The following is a 25,097-nucleotide window of genomic DNA, read 5'->3' on the forward strand; positions in this document are numbered from 1 at the left end:
TGTGTGCCTCTGGGAATCTGGGGAGTGGCCAGCAGGCACAAAACCCTGACAAAAAGGCCTCGGTTCCAACCCCAGGACCATCTATTGCTCTCCCAGCCTGGATCTGCCCAAATAGTTCAGAAGTGGTTTTATGAGGGGTGAAGCAGATGAGGGGTATCTGCAATGATACATCTGATTGACATGTATCTAGGGCTAAATTTTCACATTGTACAAAAATATTGCCTGATGGATTAGATTATGGCCATGGGTGACCTGCAAACTGGCAGCCAACACCCCTCAAATGATCTCCCATTTCTTGCCCACATCACAAGACTGCAGATAATAGAGTAGAAAGAGGTACAAAGGGAGAAAAAAAGGTACAAAGTGAAATAAGCAGGGAAAAGCAGTTCAGTGGCATCTCCTCTGCCTGGACAGACTGGGCAGAGCCAAGGGGCTGCAGGCATTGCCACAGGTTACCTGCGATCCAGGTGACCATGGACAAGTGGGGCCAGAATACGGGCACTGAGGGTGCGACAAGGGAATAGTTCAATCACTAGATGGCACACCGGCATCATCACACCACACCAGCGTCCTCTTGGGAGGAGAGGAAAAAGCTCAGAATAGCCCAAAGCAAAAATTAACAAGCAATCATCCGGGGCCGAGGTGCTTAGAGGAGCCATCTGTGTGCTCACACACAGAGCAAAACCACCCAACAACTGGAGAGAGACATCAAATGTAAAAGGGCAGGCAAAATTCAATCGAATTCTGCCTGTGCTCCTTTGCTGTTTCTGAGTGATGGTGGGAAAGGCAGGGGAGGCTCGCTCATCAATGGAATGCAAAGAGGAAACACACGGAGGGCAGCAGAGGCGGCGCTGATGCAGGGAATGCAGTTGCCACCTTTTCTGAGGATTATGCCTGCTCTTGTATGTGGAGAGAGCATTTGGGGTTTCCTTCCAGCAGAAAAGGCCAAGCAAAGCTCAAGGAAAAGTTTCTCACAGAGATACGAAGACAGAGGGGAACAGTGACAGCAGGCTGGTGGCACCTACTGGAAAAGGATTTCAAGGGTGGTTGCTTGTGGGGAGAGGAAAGAGTGATAGGAGAGTGATAGCAACACTTCTGGGGCAGGTTTTCTCTGGGCTGGAGCTAAAACAGCAACACAAACTAAAAACAGCTAAGCTATTTATGAGGGGCCGGGGAGAGACCTACGCTTTGGCAGCTACCATTTGGCTGAGCTACCATTGTGCCTTGCTTTACTACTGCAGATCAGTAGAAGCAGTTCACTCACAAAAGTATCAAGGACCTTGCCATGGCCACCTGCACTAACTCTTCTGGACACTCACAGGATCTGTAGGACTTGCCATCAGGCAGGCTGCTCCCCAGGCTCTCCTGGTGTTTGCATGGATTCAGCAGTGCAGACACAGGCTCCCCAGCCAGCTGCCCCTGAGCATTTAACCCAGACTGAAGAGAGAAGCCAGATCTATATCTGGGAACATGGAAATGCAGAAGAATGTCGTTCATCAGCTCAGATACTACTGAGAACATGAGCAGGCAAAAAGCTCTCTTCCAAACAGGCTGATGCCAAAACACTCCATTCAGACACTCAATGTGATGCCAAGAGCACATAACTCTGCCTAGCTGAGCATCTGAGTGACAGCACATCTGCGTTTGCAGGCTGAAAGTCAACAAAAAAGTTAAATAGTACAAAGTGATCAGTGTTGCATGAAGTATACACTGCCATACACCTCCTGCTTGCAGGAGCATGGCCCCCAAATCCTGACCACACTGCTACTGCAGTCTTGCTCAGAGCTTTGTGCTCAGCTTCTCTCACACACACAGCAATTTCAAGCGGATTTTCATACCTCTCCTTTCTCCCAAATTACTGAAAAATAGGGTTATTGGTGTGTCCTGTGATCTATGAGCTATCCAGGGGTATGAAGCTATGAAAGAGCCTTGGGAGACTGGAAGTACACAGATAAACCATGCACAGAGAATATACAAGGGAGAACATGAGAAAAGTGGGGGACACAGAAAGTGGCATCATGGCAACAAGGCATCATTTCCTAACTAAATTCATCTCTCTAACTGGGAATGTTAAAAGTTCATTTCAGGCACTACACAAAATCCCTTGCTAGTTTTTGTGGTTTAACAAAGGTTTTCCTTTCTTTAAATCTGTTTTGTTACTCTAGGAAACAACCAGCAAAGAAAACTCTTCATACAAAAGGAAGAAAGAAAAGACTATGCACAGCACACTGTGAAATGCCTGCAAGACACACACTGGGAATACAAACAAATTCTTCCTTATGTTTTCCAACAACAAGGATCTTAGGGATTACTTGTAGCAATAGCAGCTTTAAAAAACAAAGACTAAACAGAACCAAGGAAAAATACCGTTTTAAGACTACTAGCCTTTTTAAGGGGAGGGTGGGGTTTGTTTTGGTTTTTTATGTTTGGTTGTTTTTTTTTTTTTTCTTTTTGTCAGGCCTTAAGTGCAGATTTTATATCTGCTTTTTCATGACATCTCTCTATAGGAGTTAATTAGGTCAAGTGCATTTCTGTCTCAGTTTTTGATGCACATGGAAACAATAAACAAATTGGTGAAAGTAGGCTATAATGGTGGCAGGCACATGTGCAGATATTAATTTTGTATTAATAAGTTGTTTTATGACAGAGGGATTCCACCAAGGGTCTTAATAACAACTGTGTGGTGTTCGTTATCTGCAGCATCTCCTGGCAATCCTAATTTTTGGCTTGTCCATGGTGGTGCTTATGGCTCTGGAAGCTCCACAGATAGCGACTCTCAGCAGCCACACATGCGTGGCCCTGCTGCAGGCACTGCCCAAACATGGCACCTGGAGCCCTGCAAAGTCTGAGCACTTGGCTCTCACATTCAGCCACACTTAGGAAAAAGCTCTGAAGCTCTCTTAGCAGCATAAAGCATCCAACAGAGTTTGACATGGGGAAAGTCCCTAGCTGAAATGAGGTAATGTAAAGCTGAGGGAGTCTGTGCTGGGATTCACCCAGGACTCTTGCCCTAAGTTTTCCTCTGCCATGAATAGGTCATGTCTTTTCACCCAGAAGGAATGACTTCCTCCAGCAACACCTCTCTCTGTGGTGCCTTGATCCTGAACAGCCTCTGCAGCCCCAGAAACACTCTGGGACAGGGATATTTGAGGGCAGCTTCCTGCAACACTGAGCACCTCCAAGCCCAGGTACCTTGGAATGCAAGTGGGCCTTGGGGCACGTTGTTACTGGTGCAGACCCAGATCTCTGACGTCGTGGTGACTTAACAAAGTTCTGGTTCTGCTGCTGAACTCAAAGTGCCACAACTAGACAGCAGCACCAGCTCGAGGCTCTTCCCTCTTCCACTAGTTCCCTTATGTAGATGAGATTGTCTTTTCTTCCTTCCAGGAGCTTCATATCCCCAGTCAGTGGAGAGGAAATAGAGCAAGAATGAAGCCTCATAAATTTTCTTTGCCCAAATAAATCAGAAGCACCTGACAATATGGAGGAAGGGAAGGGAAAACACTGAATTTTTAGGAATTAAATTGGATGCCAACCCACAAAGGAGAAAAATCCCACTGCCTCCCAGGGCACAGCATGCTCTGTTAGCAACTGCAGGGACATACTCATGGGCTTTGGTCTCCAGGGAACCTTGTTTGTGTATGTTTAGTTACATTTATAGGAGTGCAGGGTATTTTATGAAGTAGTCTATTCCTTTTGGGATGTAGATAAGTGCTGTATCCTTATTCTAAAACTAGCATTGATAAATGATAACCAGAAGAATACCTGAATGTCCTCTCTGCTTTTGGAGCTGGGGTTTAAGGGCAGCTCAGATGTGCAGAGATGGCTGCAAATGGCAATAAATGGGTGATGCGAAGCTCTGCGTTTCCATTCAGATTGAACACCAGGCACATGTGTAACACACACACACCCCTCCCTGTGATGTGAGAGGTTTCTGAGAAAGACACATTGTTACCACTTCAGGATGCAAAGGAACAACAAATTATCAAAAACCAATGTCATCAGTCAGCAGTTTTAGAGAAGTGAAAACCATTCACAGCCTGAGAGTGCACTTGATTCAAAATATTGCACTATGCATTTACAACAATGTGTCTGTACCTGCTGCAATATGATTGTTACATTGCAATTAAAAGCTACTAATTATGAAATAGGGACATTTTGGAGGAATCATTTTGGCATACCCCAATTAAGACTTTCTTTTTTTTCCCAAGATTTTTTATCTTGCCTCTCTTTTCATCAAGTCTTCTCCAGAGAAAAAAAGATAATTTTCAGTTATTGGACACACCAAATCACCAGTACAACTGGATAGGATCAACAGGAATTTTCCCTGTATTACCTTATTTCACAGTCTATATATGTGTTTAATGTAACATTCATGCACTTACAATAATTTCATTACATATAATGTAGTACCTGGGCAGCAGTCGTCAGTGTTGTCTGCAAGGAAAACGATGCTGTAGCCTGAAGAGAAGTTAAAAAGATGGGAGGACACAATGAGAGATGTTTATAGCTTTTACAGGCTGTTTGGACAGCAGAACTCACGGGAGATTTTAGCAATAGGGATGCAAAGCTTTAAGCCAGGAAGGAAGAAGGAGGCATATTTAGCCACTCTTCAAGGCTAGGATGCTATTTTCTATAAATCAGAGTTTTGCACTGTGGCTGAGAGTACCAAGATTTATTTTGCTTTGTCTTTGGATCGTGGGAGTAAAATGCTGGTCTCCTTGAAATATGTGGGATGTTAGTGACTAGGATAATAAAGGCCAGATTTCACCATAGACATTTTGAATTCTCTTCATCCCAGACTCTCCCAGCAGGCTGGCTGGGATTGTTCCCAGACTGTTTTGTAGCAGAGAGGTGCACCAGGCCAGATGAGCCCTTTGAGACACAGCCTCCTCCCACAACTTACTGTTAACTACTGTTACATTCTCCTGGGGTACAGAAAACTGCCATGGGCGAGGAGAGAATCCCCTGGAAGATGGATCCCCAAGGGAGAGCTCCGGGGAACAACACTGCCTGCTGTGGAAAGTTTTACAAGCAAACTGCGGTTACCCACCATTCAGATGGTGAATATTCAGTGTTTGCTTTAGAGCAACATTTCCAGATCCAGCCATGCAACTCCCCATCTCTCCCTCTCACAAAGAGAAAAGGGAGTGCTGAGGTCTCACAGCTCCAGCTCTTCTGAGTTCCCTCTTTGCCTGGACTTGATCAGCATCACTCTCCCAATGCCTTGGAAAATGGGAAAGGAGGAGGAAGAAAGCAGCTTTCTTCCAAGCAGGTTCACAAAACCTTTTGTCTTGCTGGACTGGTTGCAGACATCCCACATTTACAAAGAAAAGTTTTTGCTCTTATTTCTAATGCAACTTTTCTCTCTTGGTTCTCTCTGGCTGAACCTTTGCCAAGACTTTAGTAAGACATACATTTTGTAGTTGATGGAGTTGTACCCCTTATCCTGTGCACATAGGAGAATATGTCACCCTGCAGACACTATCAAATTCCAGAGCTTGTATCTTCCTTCCTAAGGAAACAGTGTCTGAGGCAGGGGGGTTTGCTCAGTTAGGAATAATCCCCAGGAGGGATTCAGCACTGGCTGAGGAGGATTTGCTGGAGGGAGGGCTGTAGCTCCCCTCTTCCCCATGTAAGTGTCAGGTGCAGCACCCACATCCCTGAGCTTTTTTTTCTGGGAGGACTCTGACTTCACCCTGTGCTTCAGCCACAGCTTCTGGGTCTGCCAGTTCTGGTCCATGCCTCTCATCCCATCTCAAATCACTTGATGCTGGGGAGTTGCTGGGAGTACTCGTGTCCCAAACATCTCTTGGGAATTCGGCAGTCTCCTTCCCACGCAGACACCAGCTGGGAGCAATCCATTCCTGCTCAGCTCTGCACCCAGACTGTACACAAGCAATTTTAAATCCAGGGTGTGGACTAGCTGAAAATGACTAAGAAAATGAAAGATGACTAAGAAAAACAAGCTTGTGTGCTGTGGAATTATCTCCAGCCTGAAAGCTGAAGAGCTCTGCAATTCTCCTGCAAAGCCCTGAGAGAGGCACAGATCTGATAACATTGAGGCATCCTAAAAGCCAGAGACCCTGCCTCCAGCTCATCTGCCAGCAGATGTTCCAAAACACCTCCTCTGGCTGCTGGTCTTCCAGAAGTCTCTATCAGTGGAAAAGCCTGTTCTGCCCACTGCTCTTCACTCCTGTGGAGCATGGGGCTGTGCAAAGGAGTGAGCAGGGCTGTCAGCTCCTCTGCCCACATCCTATCTGTTTGTGACTCCATGGCAAAGCACACCAGGGCTGTGGAAGTTGGTGGCAGGTACACACAAATATGTCTGGATAAACTTCACTCCTATCACTTGCCTGATTTCTGACCCTCTGCACCTACAGTCCTGCCATTGTCTGCCTTCTTCTGTGGTTTTCCTTTAATTTTGCCCTAATACTTCATGTAATTCTGGTTGCTATGCAGGGTTTGCAGGCTCAGCTGCCTGTAACAACCCCTCTCCATGGGTGTGTGCAGCTTGGCTGCAGTGAGGACACTTTGCTGATTAATTTGCTTCTTTTTTGTGTAGTTATTTTAGATGCTTGGAAATAAAATAAAGCTGTTACTGATACCTTCCCTCTCCTAATGCCAACTAACTTCAGCAAATTAGTCTTTTTCAAAACCATCCTTTATGTGGTCTAGACCAAAGTGCAGACAGGAATACAAACTGTATGGCTCAACTTACTTCCCACTTTTGTTCTCACCGGGGCCATAAGGTGGGTAGTGAGGGGCAAGGAAGCACTGCAAATCAGAAAGAGTGTATTTGGACAAGTCCATGGGTCCTGTGCTGGGTCACCACACAGGGTGATGAGGGGAATCCCAGAAGCTGCTTCCTCTTCCAGAAGCTGGAGAAAGGGAAGGATCTGAGTCTTGATTCCCCACATGCTGGGCACATGTCCTGCACTATAAAAAGAATTATTTGATGTTTCATAACCCTTTGGTAGTGCCTGAAAGGGAGCCCAGTACAGTTTCCAAAGCTCTTACAACAGGTATGTTGTCACCTTAACTGCTATTTTGATCTGTAAACAGTAAGTTTCCAAAAATAATTGTCCAGCCTCTTGATTGCATCGTTCTCCCCTCCCTGCTGCATTGGCCTAGCTGGCAGATCTTGTATTTGAGCAAGAAAGGTCATTGACCATAGCTCCAGCCATGCAGGTGAAGAAATAACGTGTTACTTCTCATTTGATGTATCAGGACATTTTATTCATACAGGCAGCCCCAAATCACCTCCTTCATACGTACAGTTCCATAAGTTCCCTACTTAAATACATCCACCATCAAAATGATCCAGTTAAGTCATGCCCCAGAGATTGAGCCTTGCAGGAATGAAAATGTGCTTTTGAAACAGAAACTTCCTTGAGCTCCTAAACCTCAGGAACAACTGTAAAGCCAGAAGAGTCAATGAAAGAGAAAATTTTAAAGTTTAAACAGTTGTTGTTCAGGGACTGCTTTACAAATGAGTGAATTCACCTGTTGTGGAGGAAAAACAAACTACAATGGTGTTTGCCTATTTCAAAACTCAGATACCACCCACTGCAAGAGAGCACTGAATTACACCAGTGTATTCCCACTGAGTGAAGAAGCAGAAATAACTCCCAAACACAAGAGGTGCTGGGTTGAACAGCATAATGAATTGTGCCTTTCAAACACACCAGCTTTTGCCATTAGTATGATTACATCCCTCTAGAACAACTGGCTCTGCGTGGTGGGTAGTGGGCAACGCCTGCAGGGATCCAGGTGGGAGCCAACCTTGGATACCAGGGGAGTGTAGGGAAAGGAGCAGCTCTGGTTCCACTCTTTGCCTTAACAATCATGTGTGTGACCAGGGAGTGTCATGTGGTACATTGTTTCAGGATTGTGATACTAAAAAGAAGTGTTACTGCTAATAAATGAAAAGTGAAATCAATGCCAACCCCTACATATGGGCTGCTTAAAGAATTTTTGGTGATTACAACTGTTCTAATAAACAAAAGATTAGCTCCTATATGAGGAACGTGAGAGTAGAAAGTATATTGAAAAGCAGAGAAAAGTTATCTTCCTTGTTTTATGGCTGCAGATTAATAATAAATCCTGGATGAGTCTACAGATTGAAGAAACAAATGTAGGTCTTACCACCATTAATATGAAAAGTGCACTAAATTCTCTTCCCAAACCTTGATAATCCATTCATAGTCCTTATATCTGTTGCATATCTACTCAAAACCAAATGCCTTTTATTATTATTCATTTAATTGCACATATCCTTCTCATCTCCTAAAAAACCCTCCTTTTTGTGCTACCCTTGTGTAAGGATAAATTTCAGGGTAATCAATTAAAATGCAGTTGTGAAATGAGCAAAACAAAAAGAAAAAAACCCTCACTGTCTGAAGAAATCTATAGCCTTCCTCCCTGTCCCTGGTAGAGCCCCAGGATCTTCATCACACACACTCTGAGGGTGAAAGTCAGCAGGTTTAACCATGGGGAGAAGAGCAGCAGCTGAATAGTCCCTCACTTCTCCATCAATAGCAAATACCTGCTGCTCTTCAAAGGGACCAGAAACCAGGAGCCAAGGGAATCCCAGGACCAGCAGGGCAGGGGTCTCCCCAGTCAGTGCTTGCACCACAACACCAGAGTCAGAAAAGCTAGGCAGGCTGAGGAACAGCAAGCAGCATCACCAAGGATCCAGGTCACCAGAGAAACTCATGGCAATAAGGCACAGTGAAAGTTAAGGGAAAAAAAAAAAAAAAAAAACAAACCTGCAGCCCAGACCCAGCAAAACAAAGCTGGCATAGACCAAGACTAAGTGCCTAGAGTTGGGTTTAAATTGAGCCCCTGTGCTAATGAGCAGTGTGTGTGGAAGTCCCAGGTGGGGCTGGTCAGGGCATTAGGGACACTATGGCCCTGACATCCGCAGCCCAACAGGGACAGTGTTGTCACACAGGGGAAAACCTTCTTGTATGAACTGTTATCAAAGTTAATTCCTCGGGGAAAAGCTCACTGTAGCATTGAAAAGGAGGTATTGGCAGTAAAAACCCACTCACATTGGTTGTGCATTGTGTCATCTTCCCACAGCTAATGGCAGAAAAGTAGAGCTGGCTATAGGCAAAAGCAAAGTGAACAGCAGCCACCCACAGGTCTGTGACCCAGCTCTTCTCTTGGCAGGAGTTTGCCTCGTTTCCTTGGAGTGTTGTAGAAGTTGGTTGTGCCCCTTAATAAGGACCAGCCAAGAGCTGCCTGCTGTGAATTTGCTAATTGGCCATCACAAGGTAGTTAAATGATGCATTTGCATCTGCTGGAGCTGTGGGTTTAACTTTGTCCCCCTCTGTGGGAGGTGTGAGCACTGTGGGTGTCTGGGGTTCACTGCTGGCCTCACAGACATCACTGTTGGAGTGGGTGACTAAGCAGAGTGAGCCTGGTTTTAGCCAGCACCCTGCTCTGGGGATTGCCAAGAGCAGCTATGTGACCTTTTCTAATAAGATGTTGCCTTGTATTCATTTGTAAACTTGTTACTTTTAATTCTTTAAGTATAAAACCGCCTCTTCTATGAGCAAAACACCCTGTCTGGATCTTTCTTCCTCCTGTTATATCATCACATCTTTGCTATTTTCTTTACTTTCCTAAACCATAAACCCTTCCAGCTCCGTCTGGAAGAAGTGGTGCCTTGTTTCACCTTCCTGCACCCAAGTGTTTGAAAATGGATTGTTGAAGGCTGAAGAGTGTTTCAAGTGAGCGGTGCTGTGCTGAGTTATGCACTGACATTACAGCGTTTCAGTACTGAAATTCTCCCAGAGCAGCTCACCATAGGGTTAAGAAACCAAAGCAGAGAGATCTTGCTTTGTCGGGACACTGAATCCCTTCTGGATCGGGCCAGCGCAGAGCAGGCAGAGGAAGTGTTCAAGTTGTTTCGTGTGGTGAGGTTTGCCTTGAGCTTGCCCGTGACGAAGCTCCCTTGCTCCTGTCCGGCCGTGGCTGGTTCTCAGCCCCTTCTAGCGGGGGAAGAAGGAGGCTGCAGGCTGAGTGTGGAAGTGCAGGTGAAATCCAGCCTGGATACCATGACGCTGATTAAATGCCCGCGAGGCTGGAGCACCACAAACCGAACAGGCTGCTCTGAGTTGTGGCTCCCTCGTGACTCCTTGACCAAGTCCTTCAGCACAAAGCTCAATGATACGTTGCGATATTAGAAATTGAGTGAACTTCTGTTTCTCATTTTCCACTTCCTCCTGTATGACTGCTTGAGCCCTTCTCTCAGGATGAAAACAGCTTGGCAGCACCGTCAGCTTTCCCATCCTGTAGTTGGGATGGGCTCCCTGTGAGGGACTGGCTGGAGTGTCCCCCTTTCTTTCACAATGGAACAGTGCAGCAGCAAGCAAAGGGACCAGTGAATACCATCTGGAACAAGCACCAAATAGAGAAAGGAGGAATATCAGAGACTAGTAAAGGCATGTGGAAAAGGAGGTAACTCAGATGTGGTTCATGGTGAATGGTGGTGTGATGCAGAGCACTGTGTGACAACCCTGGCCACAGAAGGTCTTCAGGGAGCACAAGTGGTGTCATGGCACATTGATGTCTGTGTTTCTTCAGTGACAGTTGACATAACAGGTTAGACCCCGCATTTGAAAGAGAAGGATCTAAGAACGGGCACGTCCACCAGTAGGAGGAATTGTGTTGTCACTAGAGAAGAAGTCGAGACGAAATTCCTGTAATATATGGTCCCATCAAACCAAACACACTTGTTCCAATGGTGAGGTTTGATTTATTAATGACTTTGTATAGGGTGTCATATGCTGACTTGTATCTGCTTGGGTTGCAGAATGAAATTCAGACCTGCTCATCTCACTGAGTGTCTGGACTGCACCTTGAAAAAATGTGCTGTTTCTAAGCATTCTGTCACAGGCTTTCAGTTCCCAGAAATCCTGGTCAAATCTTAGGATGAAAGAATCCAGAGGTATTCTAGTGTCAGGGTGCTGAAGGCAAAGCTGAGTTATCCTCATGTAAATGGAATATGTATTTTTCTCTTGCTCTAGAGGGAGCCTTCAGAGAGTCTTGCCCTCTGGCTGAGTAGTTCAGGAGATGCTTCTCTAACTTCCATGGAAAGCTGTTGCAAGGGCATTTTAATTCCCTATGTGTTTTGTAGGTTACACGTTTCAGAGCATTTAATCAGGGATGTGGAGTCCTTTTCAAATCATCCCTTTTACCTCTTTTATAGATCCTGTTATGAGGAAGAAGGCCCAGAGTATCCAGAACAGTACTGACCTCCCAGTCAGGGCACTGAGCATCAGTGCACCAGAGCTACTTGATTGACACTTTTATGTGGGCACAAAACTCAGGACTGAAGTCTGTATGCATAGAGATCAAACTTGATGTTCTGATCAGGAAAATCATGGAAGGCACCACTTTGAAAGTGCCTTTTCCAAGTGGAATAAAACTTCATAAATTGTGCTCTGCTGGACAAGAAGAACACAGCCAAGTGCAGAAGTGCTCATGGTTATAAGAGAATCAATTAGGGCATGGTGATGAATAATGCATGTGCAGCTTAGGAGAGATGGATGACATCGGTTTTATTTTTGTACCGTTAATTGAGAGTGATCCTAGGACAGAAAAAAGCACAAAGGGAAGATGGGGAGATTCTGGTCATAGTGTAAGAAGCTGGAAGCTCATCAACAATGCTTCCTGTCCATTAAGCTGTAAAAAACTCAGGAAGAGGAATTGTACTTATGTCCTCTACGGCTCCTAATCCATGTAACTGATACTGCCCAAGAACCCCATTCAGACTGTAAATGATATGAGCATTTAAAGAGTCAGAAGTTGAAGCTCTTGCTTTGAAATCTGATGGCCTTTCCTGTATTAAGACAATGTCTGTCTTGCTCTTTTGGGATCCAGTTGTAGGGCATCAATCAGTCAGCTTTATTTATCCCTAGAGGTGTGGCTGTGCTTTTCCTTGGATATGTGCAGGGATCTCCAAAGGAGACCCAGTGCAGTGGGGTGTTATAGAAAGCTGGGGACTCAGGTGGGGAACGTTCTGTTGCTGTTCACATATTCCACCCCCACCCCCCCCATACTGATCTGCAGGCCAAAATCAACTGCTCTTCAGATCTTATGGGTCTCCCCTTGGGTCTGAGCACTGATTTGGTTTAAAAAGCTAAGGGTCAACTCTGAGACTGAAACAACTGCTGTAGGCTAGAGCAGGAGCCTGGCAAAGCAGAAGTGCTCCATGTCCCTTTGCTTTGGTGCTTCCCAACACCCAGCTACAAAAATTTCCCAATGCTTGGATGCCTGCCCAGCTCAGAGCAAAATCTGCTGCAGGTGCCCTGTCGTATTCAGCTGGGGCACAGGACATGAGGGGAGGGCAGAGGTCACATGTTGTGATGAGCAACCAGCCACTGGCCCAAGGAACAGTGTTGGTTGTTTGTAGAGCACTTCTGTTGATGGCTGATGTGTGAAAGGCTGTGAAAGCACTTGGGGGGTTGTGTAGGTGGCTGCTCCACTGAAGTTATGGGGCAACCACTGATCCCACCTGGAAGATTTCTGACCATTTCTTTATTTGCTTCTTAAGGGAAGACTCACAGTTACAAACTAATCCTCCACCAGAGATGGTAAAAGACAGCTGGTGCCTGTCCTTTAGGAGCCATAGCTGTTGTGTGTGGTGGGATTTGAGGGCATTTCCTTGAGAAATAACACCTGAGTTTGCTACCCCAGTTCTCTCTGGGTGATGCAACTCCAGACTCAGTGTTGCAAACCAGCAGCCATAACCCCCACTTGCTGCTTGGACTGAATGTTTTTAGTTGTGGCATCAGTGGGTGTCTTGAGGCTGCAGCACGAGCTGCCTGCTGGGGAAGTGTGGGAGATGTGGAGCTGTGTGAGGGGATGAGCTCTGCAGTGGGATGTGCAGGCAGCTCCCTGTGCAGACCCAGCCCAAGGTGTCCACCAGACAACATGGGTGTCCCACTGCAAACATTCGTTGGCTGTGAAAGATAGTGGTTGTACAGCTACAGAAACCAAGAATAACCTTCTAGGCTTTCTGTTTTAGCTAACTCAGTAGAAATAAGGAGGAGGTGCTTAGCTGCTGGAGTGCTCAGAGGACTGGCCTGTGAAGCAGCCACCCTTAGCTGGGCTGTGCTTGTCCGTGTTGCTGTGGGGCAAATGCCTGAAGCGTAACACATTAAAAGCCCATAAGAACTCCTTGCTGCTCTTCTGGGGGCATTCTGCCTGCTTTAACTTGGACTTGTTCTGTTGCTTCTGAGGTCTCTGCCACCATCCCTCTCTCTGAAGGTCTCCCCTGTGTGACAGGCTGAGGCAGGGAAGGAAAATCTGGACTTTCATATCAGGTTTAACAGCAGAAGGTCCCATAGAGGATTTGGATGTGTCTGGATGGGTAGAAGGGTAAAGGTTTACTGTGATCCCTTCATGCCTTTGCCAAGTACTCTGGGGCACACTGTGAGATAGCTCTGTGGTGCTGTGGCCTTTTAATTTTGGATCAGCTCTGGCTTCCCCGAAACCCAGGAGGACCCTGAAGTACTCACAGCTGAGTTACACTGATGATGCTCAGATTGCCAGTACATACCCAGGCCCAGACGCCAGTCTCCCACTTGTATTTTTCTTGCTCTGGATATTTGAGCACGGGGGAGCCAGACAGGCACTTTCTCTGCTGGACTTGTCCTTTTTGTTCCCTGTAACAGATGAAAACACAGAACTCAGGCTGCTGTGCAGGCTGAGCATCTCGGTGTGGTGTCAGCAGAGTGTCCTGGCAGTGACAGAGGCCATGGGCATGCTGGGCTCTCTGTCTGTGGGACCACAGCCAGCCCATGGAGATGAGCAAGGAACTCACCTTTTCCTCAGCACTCATATCTGAAATGTTGCCTTCGCTTTTGGATAACCCTGGTATGTGAGACTTTGAATTTTAAAGAACCCTAGGGAGGCTGCAGAAAGGTTGGGGTTTAACAGGCTGTGGGAAGTGGGAATGTCGAGCTGGAGAAGGGTTTGGGTGGGCTCAGTGATGGTTGCCCAGCGCCTTGTGGGCAGGGTATGGAGGCAGCAGAGCCAGGCTCGCGGCAGGAGAACAGGGAGCAGCAGTGGTGAACACAAATGTATCACTGGCTAGAGAGAGAAAGTTCTCTCCTGTGAAGAGCCCGGCGCTAGAGCGGGGCTCGGAGCGTGATGGGTTTCTATGCATGTGGAGGGCTTTAACCCCGAGGGGCCAAGGCCCAGAGCTAAGCTCCTTATTGTCCCTGCCTCGGACACGGACACGGCTGGAGGAGAGGCCCCCGAGGCTACTTAGCCTTAACGACCACGGCTCCCTGTGGCTAATTAGCAGCTTTCCGCGGGCGGTGGGGAGTTGCCCCTTGCAGCCGCTCTCCTCACAGCCCATGGCAGGGGCAGCAGCAGCCCTGGCCCCGCATCCCGCCCCATCCCGCCCCATCCCGCCTCATGCCGCTCCAGCCCCGGGACCCCTCGGGCCGGGGGGAACCTTTCTGCGCCCTGCGGAACCTTCGCGGCGGAGGCGCCTGTTGCTGCCCGGGGGACGAGGCGGGCGCTGCGACGGGGGGCGGCCCCGAGCGGCGGCGGAGCCCGAGGAGCGGCGGAGGCGGGAGGAGGCGGCGGGGCGGCCGCAGCTCCCGGAGCTCCCGGGGCCGCCGCAGCTCCCGGGGCCGCCGGGCCGCAGCCCCCGCCCGCCGCCCAGGTGAGAGTGCAGCGCTGCGGGGCCGCCGCCACAATGGGAGCGGGCCGGGCAGGGGCACGCCGGCCAAGGCCCGCCCGCCCCGCCGGGGATGCGCGCGGGGCGCCCGCCTGGCCCGCGGTGGGCGCCGAGTGGGGGCGGCGGGGGAGCGGCTGCCGCGGTCCGAGGGGCCGGGAGCGTTGCGGGGGTGGGAGGGCGGAGGGGCGGTGCTGCCGGGCCGCCCGGGGGGGCGGGTCCCGGTGCGGGGCGAGGAGCCGGGGGCTGCGGGGCTGGGCCCGGGGCTGAGGCTGCTCCCGCCTCCGGGCGTGGGGCGGCCGGCTCGGGGCTCGCCTGGCCCAGCTTCGGGGCCTGAGCGAGGTTCTGGTTGTGGGGGAGCCGGGGGTGCGCACACCCCCCGTGAGCTGCCGTGGCTCCCGGGGGTCCGCCCGTGCTGGCAGCGCGGTGCTGAGGCGGAAGGGCCTGGCGGAGCCCGGCGGTGCCCGGGCACGGCGGCTGTCACGCTCTGCCGTGGCCGAGCAGCAGTGATCTGTGGGACTGGTAAACAGACATGCAAAGTCATAATTTTTTGTCTGCGTGAGACTTGTTTGTGAGCTGTGGAAGGGGGAGGCTCGGTGTGCCGAGCTGGTGCTGCTGATCCTGTTACCTCTCCTCTCCGGATCCTGTCTCCAGCTTTTTAACTTGCTCCCTCCGAGGAGTGGGTTTGGATGGCTGTATGTTTCAGTGCTCACATTTGAGAGATGCTTGTAAACTTCATTGAAATCCCATCCTGTCTCTTAGTCGATTGGTATGAAATTGATGCTTTAAAAAGTTTACTACATCCTTCCAGTCTGTGTGCAGGCAGGGGAATTTTGGTTTAAAAAACCAAAGAGAAAAACCCCAAACCCAAAACACTAAACAGGAAAAACCCAAACAGTAAAAGGAAGTAACGGTTCTTTTTTTCCTTTTTTAAAATGCTAATAAGATGGTTACATTTGCTTGTCTTTATAACTGTTAACATTGGATATCCTTTGTATGGTTATGCAAGCATCATACTTGGTGAATAATCACTTAGCCTATAGGAAATCACTGCAGAAACTTCTGTGTTGGTTTGAGATGTTCTGCTGCCTGGTTGAAGGTGGTAGCTCCCCTTCCTGACTTAGAGTAATGGGCCTTGTGAGTGGTCTCTGTGTGCTTCAATGCAGAATCAATTAATTTAGAATAAACAGCCTTTGTTTAAGTAGCTCTGCTCTAGGGGCAGCAGCACCCAGCAGAAGAAGAAAAACAAAACAGTCTGCTTAGACCACTGCAGGTGCTCCTGGTGGGAGCTGGCGTGGTTTTGGTTTGCTAAGTGAGGCTTCTTTTCCCAGGTGTGGAGCTGGTGACCCTGAATATACAGAGACAACAATGCAGCTTCTTACCCTGTGCCTTTACAGCATCAGAATGTAGGGGTTGTTCCTTGAGGGTAGGTGCTGAACGTGAAATTTTCAAGAAATATACAGTTTTTACTTTAAGGAAGAGCTGTTGTGGATGTGTGATATTTTCTACCTCGGAGTAAACACTACCTTCTCCCAAAAAAGCTCTAAATGTTTAGGCACTGGGTTCCACTTGTTCTGCACTCAGGGGTAACTTCTGTGCCTCCAGAATCTCTTGGAATTCCAGATGTGATACTCAAGGCTATTGCAGATCCTGGGTGGGAACCCGTGCTCTTGTGAGGAGATGAACCAAACAGCATGGATTTTGTCTTCTCTCGACAGTGGTTGCATTTTAGTGAAGATTTGAAAAGTATAACCTGACATAGTAAATCTGTAACAGGACATTGTGGTGTTCTCTGGGATCCAAGTTGACATTGTGGAATAATTCAGACTGGAAAGGGCCTCAAGAGGTGTTCAGTCCAACCTGCTGCTCAGAGTGGGATGTACACCAAGGTCAGACCAGGACTTTGTTCATTCAGGTCTCAAACCCTCCAAAGATAAAGGCTGGTCGGTTTCTGTGTCCTTGCTCTGGTGCTTGGCTGTCCTCACCAGGAAAGACCTTTTCTCTAGGTCGGGTCACACCTGCACCACTGCAGTTTGTGTCTGATGTCCTGCTGTGTGCCCCTGTGCACAGACCCCCTGTGGGTCCAGCAGATCTGCTGTCAGCTCCCCAGAGCCTTTTCTTCTCCAGTCTGGATGTCCCACAGCCTCTCTTCACGTCTCTGAGCATCTTGGTAGCCCTCCACCAAACCCACTCTGGTTCATCAGTGCCTGGCATGTACTGGGGGTGCCCAGAGCTGCCTGTGGTGTTTACAGTGGCTCTGAAAAGTGCCGAGTGCCAGGAGCCATGGTTTCCCTGGGTCAGGGTGGCTGTGCTCCTGCTGGTACAGCCCAGTGCTCTCACCATGTGTTGCATTTCCTGTGAGCAGGGATGTATTTGTAGCACTGATGTCTCTCACCCCCCTGCCACACAGCTCTGCAGAGACCCTCGTTCATGTGCACACATACGTGTGTAAGTACACACACGTGTCACATCACACCCCCTGCAGCTCTGAGCAGTAGTTGTTCCATCCTTCTCCACATATTCCAGTTGTCACTAGTATGATTCTTGGCTCCCTGGCTCCCTTTCTTAAGTCTTCTGCTGTCACAGGTATCCTGGGTTCCCAGCTGAGAGGTCTGCCTGTTACTTTGCCTTCACTTTGTTTCTCAAGATTTTGTCCTTTGAAACACTTCTTTGAGATGTATCAAGTTACCGTGCTAGGAAGGGAGTGGCAGGCTTTCCCATGGGGATGGAGTTGAATCCCATGTGATCAAATCCAGAATGTAGCAATGCAGAAAGTGTGCTTTCAAATATGGTGGTTTATGGGTGTCAGTTGAATGAAACAGTTGGGTACAAGGTTTTAAAGAATGCTGTTAGTTACCATGCAACAATGTTCCTGTAATTTCTCTGGGCTTGCTTCCATCAGGCGCCTAGAAGTTTTTGGGAGACAATACCCTGTGGGATAATATTCTCTGCTAGCATAGTTTCTTATTTTAAAGCTAATTCTCCAGAACTTAGGTTCTGTAAAGGTTAAGTACTGTTTACTATTCCTAGATCCTTGGTACAGATATAGTTTAGAGACATGTTTTCTGCTTACACAAAATAATTTCTGCATTATATTTACCTGATTGTTGAGTTAATTACAGCTGAACTTGTTTCGGAGAATGCTCATCTCAAGACAAGAATTTGTTGTGTTTAAGCAATATTTTAGCTATTTAAAAACAATTTATAGAGAGCTGGGGTTTCCCCTGCCACCCAAATCAGTGCTTACTGAGTACTGTTGCCAGCACAGAAGACAACTTGTGTAGAATCTGATATTTAGGTAATTTGAAACAATGAATGAAAATTTTGTTTCTTGTTAACTTTTAGAAACCTCACATTTAATTTTTAGGGCTTTAATGCTTATTAAGAAACAATCTTAAAGATGAAGGGGAATGATGAAATAATAAATAACCATTTGTTGTTTGAGAAAGGGACAGAATTAGCTGATGAAATCAAGTGTCATTATATCCTGGGAGAAGAAAGAAGGTAGAATTACAAGTAGCCATGAGAAGGTAAAATTTGTTGAACAGGCACCTTTAGGAGCTGGTTGAGTTTCTGAGAATATGGTGATATTGTTTTGTTGCTTGTTTTTTTTTTAAGTCATCATGTTTTAAAATCAGCTTGCTGGTGGCATGACATTAGTTATTGATCAGTATTTTGTATGTGATATCCAGCAAATGCCAAGTGCACATTTGCTGATTGGTTTATCTGAAGTTGAAACAAGTTTTGAGGGGGAATAAAAAGATGAAAAAGTATATATTGCTTTCATTCATGCAGATATAAAACTGCATAAGAATATCAATAAGATTTGTTACTTTGAAACATATCTCAAGGTATAGAAAATAACCTTTCAGAAATTCTTAAAGGTCAGATGCACCATTGACTCAATTTATGCCTGATGTGGAGTAGCAGAATTTCTGTGCAGTCCTGTGAGCAAGGCTGATTCAGTGCTATTGCAATCTCAGAGCAGCTGCAGTAATTGAAATCTTGCTCTTGCTCAGTGGTAATGCTGGAGTTGGGGTCAGTCTGACACCTCCAAAAATCTTGTGGCATTTCAAAGGTATCTGTGACTCACTTGAAGGGTTACATCCATCACTTAGACCTCATAGCAGCGTTTTCAGTGAGCTCTAAACCCTGCAGGTAGGAGCAGTGATTTGAAGCCCTCTGGGGTGGCCTGTCAGCTTGTCCCAAAGCTTCTGTTCTGAGAGTGTATCTGCAAGTTGAAATGCACAAAGAAAGAAAGGAAGAGTGATCCAAGTTTGGTGTTAGTGACAGTCAGTTATTCAAGCATCAGGAAAGATGTAAAGGCTGGTAGAGACATGTCTGGAGGAAGTATTGATCCTGTGCTGGGGAAAAGTGCTGAATAACTTCATGACTGAAGATATCATTCAAAGATGCCAAAATCTTTAGGGGAAGACTTTCAGCCAGTTGCTTTGAAACAAGGCTGAAGAAATCTGTTAGATGCTATCAGTGCAGCTTGTGGTATAAACACAGAGTGCAGCATTCAAACCATACAAAACTGTGCCCTCTACTACTGCCCTAAATCCTAAGAGGAATTTCTGAGCTGCAAAGTGCAGTTACCATTTGCTTCTTGGACACCTATTTGAAGCAGAGGAGAGTTGATGAGATGAACTAGCTTCTTGCTGGTATGACTTAACTTACTCTCTCCTCCTTCTCTGCACGTGCACACACAATGGTACTGGTAGGAGCTAGCCAAGAATTGAGCATATTAACAACATTTCTCTTCTGCCACTGTACCTGTTTCTATGCTGGTGGATGGCAGATAAGTAGAAACCCAAAGGTGGAAAAGCTCAACATGCCCACGTGCTTTCCTGGGTTACAAATACATTGAAACTTAAACTGAACCAGGAGGACTTTGGTCGAGCCAAGTGCAAAACAACATGGTTTGTGTAAGAGAGGCACTAAACTTATAAAAGCAATTAAAGGGGTTTTGTAGTGATTTGGCAGAAAACTCTGGTGTTCTCTGTGGCAAACCAGCTTGATCTAATTAACAAAGAAGTGGAGCTATGCAAGGGCAGAATTGACCAACAAAAATGCAGAACCTGGGCGGTTCTCCTACAAACAAGGAGTTTGTAGTGCAACCACAGGATGGGAAGTAATTGAAACATGGTGGAAGTAAGATAATTTTGATTTGTACTATCTTCTCTTCACAGTGAAAATTTTTATCCAGAATTCTTATGAACTTTTCTAGCCCAGCAGAACTATGGAAATGACATTTTAGAGATATAGTAATTCACCAAAGATTTTCTCCAGTTTCTCAAGTCTTACCCAGAACATCAGCATCAATGAAGTGTGGGTTATTATATTTGGATTTGTTGAATCCAGAATAAATAGGTTGTTAAAATGTATTGATCTTATGTGAATTGCTCTAGCAATTTGTTGCTGATACAACAACAAGCAACCAAATCCCAAACTAAGCAAAATCCATGGACCTGTCAAAGCCTGGGAGTGGCTAGTGGAGCACAGGTGCTCCAACTGCCTGCTGAGTCAACATGGAAAATGGAATGTTGCTCCAAAAGGAATTGATTGAGGAGGGCTGCTGGTGGGATTTACTCAAAATTAGTGAAGCAAAAGAGACTGTTACGTGGCTGGGGAGTAGCAGTGCTCTGAAGATCAAAAAATTCTAATTAAATCTCTTGTATCAAACACATACTTACAAATGGGATTTGTGTGGTAATTGTATTCCCATGACTGCTTCAGTCAATGAGGGTGTTGTTGGGAAGTGAATCTTGTTCAACAGATACAGTTTCATGTATGATCTATGAGTCAACAACTGGATTAAAAACAGTGGATGTGGAAAATAGAATATGAATGGAGGATTTTTTCAGGGATTGATAGTAGGTCCAGAGCTTTGTAGTATTTTTGTCAGTGGCCTGGAAGAAAACATGAAATTAGAGCTATTCAAATTTGTGGATTATGTAAAGGTTGTGCCTGAGTGGTGAAGCATGAAGAAGGAACAGCAGCTGTACAGTGTCCTCTGAATTGTTTGGATAACTGGGTTTAATATGGCCAAATGTTTGTATAGAGCTGGAGCATGTTATGGGAAAGACTGGAGGCTATAGGTTTAGAATACAGAATTGTGCTTCCAGAAACCAGTGACCTTGGAAAGGATGGCAGGAGAAGAGCAGATATATGGCAGTGTGTCCTCAGAGCTTAAAATAAGCTAATTAATTTTTAAAATACTAATGTACATTCATAATAACAGGAAATACTGAATGAGGACAGAGAGGTGAAATCAGTTGCAGAGAATTTTGACAAGGTTTAATGTTGGTATTCTCAAAGAGATGTTCAAAGACAAGAAAGATGTAATGTTCAATGTTATTTGAGGGATTAAACTGCTCATTATAAAACTTTTTCTTGAACTGCTCAATTGGTTTAGTGTATCACAAGGTATTTAAAAGTATCTCAATGTTCTTTGGGCAGAATAGGCTGTGTACCAAAGGGCTCTTTAATTTAGTGGAAAAAGATACAATAGCAGCCAATGCCTGGAAGTTAAAAAGATTGTTTCAAATTAGGAAAAAGGCACAGATTGTTAACAGTGAATGTGATCAACCACTGAAGACATTAGGAAGATGCTTGTAAGTATTAAGGAAAATTAGGATGTCTCCATCTCTCGAAGTCATCAAGTCAGGTGGAGTATCCTTTGGAAGATGTGGGTGAGGAAATGCACTATAAATGTACGTGTGTACCTGCCACCATACAAGTGCAGGGGTATTGGCACTTGCTAAACAGATCTCACCCAGTGTTCAGACTCTTCCAGCACGTGCTAGAGTCAGTCAGAGGATCTGGTAGATGTAGTTGTTCTCTTACAGCACGCTTTTAAATCTATTAAGTGTATATTTTCTCTTGAGGGAGTAAATGTTCTTGTATGCACCATGTATTTAAATGAGATCAAATATTTGTGATCTCTTTTTTTGGGAAGCACTGTCATTTTGGTGATGGGGGGAGGAAGGGGCTCTGTATGTGGAAGGACAGGCGTGGCTGTTTCATTTCCTGAAGAGGTTGGACTATCTTCCCAGTGTTTTTCCTCAAAAAAAAAATCTTGTAATGTGCTCTGAAGAGGTTTACTCCAGTAGTGAGTAGTCTTTACATTCTGTATAAATTGTTTTTTCACTGGGGGAAGAAATTGGATGTGCTCTTGCTGGCAGAGGTAGCTGGGTGTGGATGCATAAGGATGTTGTGCCTTGTGTGTCTCTGGTAGTATGAAATCAGTGTGTCCCTTGTTCACCAGAGGAATGGTTTCTGTGTTCTGTCTGCCAAAGCAGTGAAGGATGGAGAGAGGAAAAATCCATGGGTCCTCTCCTGCCTTGGCCATTAGGGAGATTACTGGTTGTCTGTGGCTTCTCTGTACACAGTTGTTTGGGATGTTTTCCTAAACCCTTCTGGAAGTACAATGGAAACAAATCTGGCTGTGAGAGCAGCTTGTGCCTGGTAGGCACCTTTCCAGACATCCTGATCCTTTCCCCATCACAGAACGGGTGCATGCCCAGTCATGTGTCAGAGCAAGGGCCGTGGGAAATGCAGGAGCTGGATGCTCTGCTCGTGGCAGATTGTCCTGGATGGCCTTTCCCCAGGTACTCCCTCGACTTCAGCAGGGAATGTGTGCCTACACCAGCAGCCCTTGTGCAGAAGGGATGTTCCAGCAAGCATCAGATGTAATCTGTCTGTTCAGGACATCTGGGTTTGGGGAAGGGTCAGCACTGTAAGAAGTGACTTCTTTTATCACTGAAAGAGGCTGTCCTGCTGAAAGAAGCTACCTCCTTGGACCATTTTCCAGCCAAGTGTTACCTTTTCCCCTCTAATACTTATTATTTTGGCAAAGTCTTGTATTCTTTTTTTTTGCACTCCTGAGCTGGTCTGTGCAGGAAGACTTAGAGGCAAATCCTTCTGTTGACGGAAGTTGTTTATCTTTCAATTTCCTTGCAGCTTGGAGGGGGTGTGTCTCCTCTGCATTTCTTGCTCTCCTTTCTGTTATCTCGTCTGACCCATTTCGCTGACAAAGAGAAGGAAGGCAGTGAAGAGAGACAGAAGTGGTTATAAGTAAACAGTTTCTTTACCTTCCCTCACTCCCTGCAATGATCTGCTGGCTTCTCTTTGCAGTTGCTTTATGGCAGAGAAGATTGAAGGTGAACAGAGTTAATTGTCTGGGAGTCTGTATAAGATTTTGGGGATTGGAGGAGATTTTAGAACTTGGGAGATAAGGATTTCAGGTTTTTTTATTTCATTTGGTCTTAATGTGCTGGAACTCCTCCTGTATCCTATATCAGGCAGATATCTTTCTCATGGTTGCTGAGGGGACCTGTCACTTCTCACTTTTATCTATACTTGGCTGTGACATTATTTAGTATAAGCTATTGAATGTGAAAAAGTTTACCTGTGGCCTGGGTCAGAAAACTGAGACCAACAGCAGCAGTCTCTGGAGTGGCAACTGCATTCCTAGAAGAAAAAAGGATGAGAGGAGACTTTGAGGACCTCATGCCAAAGGTGTTTATGCCTTCTTGAACAGTTTGGGTGAAGTTCAAGTGTTGAGTGAAACAAACACAAAGCAAACACAGAGTATGTGCATGAGAGGCTACATACACCCATATGTATTTTTGGCCAGATCCCCACAGTGGTTTTTGGGTTGCATTTTGGGGAGAGGTTCTAGGACAGCCCAGGAATATCTACTTGTCCCAGACATAATAAGATACAACAAGAAAATGAAGAGAGGCAGAGTGCTAAAGAAAGTGATTCTCTTATTCAAGTACAAAAAATCAGCCCTTGATCTTGGGAAGGGGGGGAGTCATCATGGCCAAAGTAAATTCCTCTCATGAGGTTCAAGAAATTACCCATTTGTTCTTGTGGTACAGATTGCATCACTTCCATTTGTCACCCCATAGAGGTGTTCCCTTAACATGTCCCCCTTATCCTGCCTTTTCTGGTGCCCACGTGTAGTTGGAAGGACCTGTTTACAGAGGCTCTCACTAAAGATGCTGCATGCTAAGGATTTACATAAGGAGGTGTATTTTGCTTTGAGCTTTGGGCAGTTTAAGAGTATTTGCTGTGGGGAGAGAGATGTACACAATAAAGGTGTCTGACTGCATGATAATACTTTATGATACTTCTGTGCTTTGAATGGCAATTGCATTGGTTTTGAATTGAAGAAATCCAGCAAAATGTAGATCAGAATCGGTTTACACAAACCACATAGTGATGCCTTGACTACTCAAAGAAAGAGACAATTGAGAAGATTATCTCACCTTGGCTACATGCACCATCATTTGGGTTGGAGTTTTGAAGGCAAGGAAGCTTTGTCACAAGGACCATGTCACTTTCTCAAATAGAAATGCTGTCTGTGCCCTGCACTGGAGCAGTATCTGGCTGCTTAGAACATGGCCTTGGTGACAGTGACTCTAGCTTGATCAGCCCATACCCAGGGCTGCATGTTTTCACCTCTCACTGTTTTTTTTTCCCTCTTTGTGCCCACACAGCTGTTCATGCAAGTTTGTGGTAGATCACATTTGGGACCTGAATTTTGTTTCCAGGTAGGTTTTCAGCTGAATCAGATTGCTGTCCAGCCATGCAGAGGGGTTGTGCTGGCACGGTGTGGGAGCAGTGTGTGAGTCGGGAAAAGAGCAGCTGCTGCAGAAAATGTGTCCGAGGTCTGGGAGGCTGCAGTCAGCAAGAGGGAAAATGGGTAATTTAATCAAGGCCAAATGTTTATTACCCTTCTGGTGCTTGTGAAATCTGAAAACTCTCTGTCAGTGTCAAGGCACATCTCTGTCTCTTTAATTGGTGGGTTTAACATCAGGGTTTGTTTGCCATCTTCTGTTTAGTGTGCTCTTTTATTCAGTCTTTGCATTTATTATTTGCATCACTCACTGATGGAAGCAAAGGAACAGCATTGCCAGTGTAATTTAACTGCCCAGAGGTTTGTTTACTCTTGCAGCATTGCTGCTTAACACTTGTGTGAAAAGGCAGCTGGCTGTGGCTTCTCCTTTCCCAAAGTAGTGCAAATGCTGAATATTCCTTCCTTAAAACAAGTGCCCGGGTTATGGAATGCACCTCAGCAACCAAACACAAGCTTCCGGGCATAGGAAGTAAGGAAAATGAGCTTGCTTTTGTAGGGGATGTTGGGGTGGAGGAGATAGCAGGAACAAAGAATATTTTCTTAAATTGAGAAGTTGTTGTAGGAGTGGTGACATCAGTTGGATTTTAAGTTCCTTGTCTGTAGGTGTCAAGGAATTTAGGGAACAGGACCAAGAAATAAACCTTACAAGACCAGTGCCTTTTTGTGCTTAGCTATGAAGTGTAACACAGGCTCTAAATAGGGAGCAACAGTTGCCTTGAAAACTGGGTGTCAGGGTGATTGTTG

General features: G+C 46.1%; 3 protein-coding genes across 10 annotated transcripts in view; 1 reads left to right on the top strand and 2 right to left on the bottom strand.

Moving 5' to 3' along the window:
* DCAF1 (DDB1 and CUL4 associated factor 1) overlaps positions 1-14,557 on the bottom strand; it is a 65,605-nt gene extending 51,048 nt beyond the window's left edge. The window contains exons 1-2 of one of the 2 annotated variants that reach the window (XM_053989419.1): positions 14,480-14,557; positions 13,577-13,682 (exon numbers count right to left, since the gene is read on the bottom strand). The gene's annotated coding sequence lies outside the window, so the exon portion shown is untranslated. Of the gene's footprint in view, positions 1-13,576; positions 13,683-13,840; positions 14,338-14,479 lie in introns of those variants that run through there. The other variant, XM_053989418.1, reaches the window with a different exon arrangement.
* Positions 14,370-15,248, bottom strand: LOC128814109 (basic proline-rich protein-like). Its single transcript, XM_053989690.1, has one exon. It carries the CDS (start codon positions 15,246-15,248, stop codon positions 14,370-14,372), a length of 879 nt encoding a protein of 292 aa, XP_053845665.1.
* The window catches only part of RAD54L2 (RAD54 like 2), a 68,914-nt gene continuing 58,427 nt past the window's right edge, over positions 14,611-25,097 (top strand). For 2 of the 7 annotated variants that reach the window (XM_053989424.1, XM_053989426.1), the window contains exons 1-2: positions 14,611-14,692; positions 16,036-16,130. The gene's annotated coding sequence lies outside the window, so the exon portion shown is untranslated. Of the gene's footprint in view, positions 14,693-15,149; positions 15,227-16,035; positions 16,131-25,097 lie in introns of those variants that run through there. The other 5 variants (XM_053989422.1, XM_053989428.1, XM_053989429.1 and 2 more) reach the window with 3 other exon arrangements.

This window comes from Vidua macroura, chromosome 13, assembly GCF_024509145.1.
Source record: "Vidua macroura isolate BioBank_ID:100142 chromosome 13, ASM2450914v1, whole genome shotgun sequence".
NCBI classification, from domain to species: domain Eukaryota; kingdom Metazoa; phylum Chordata; class Aves; order Passeriformes; family Viduidae; genus Vidua; species Vidua macroura.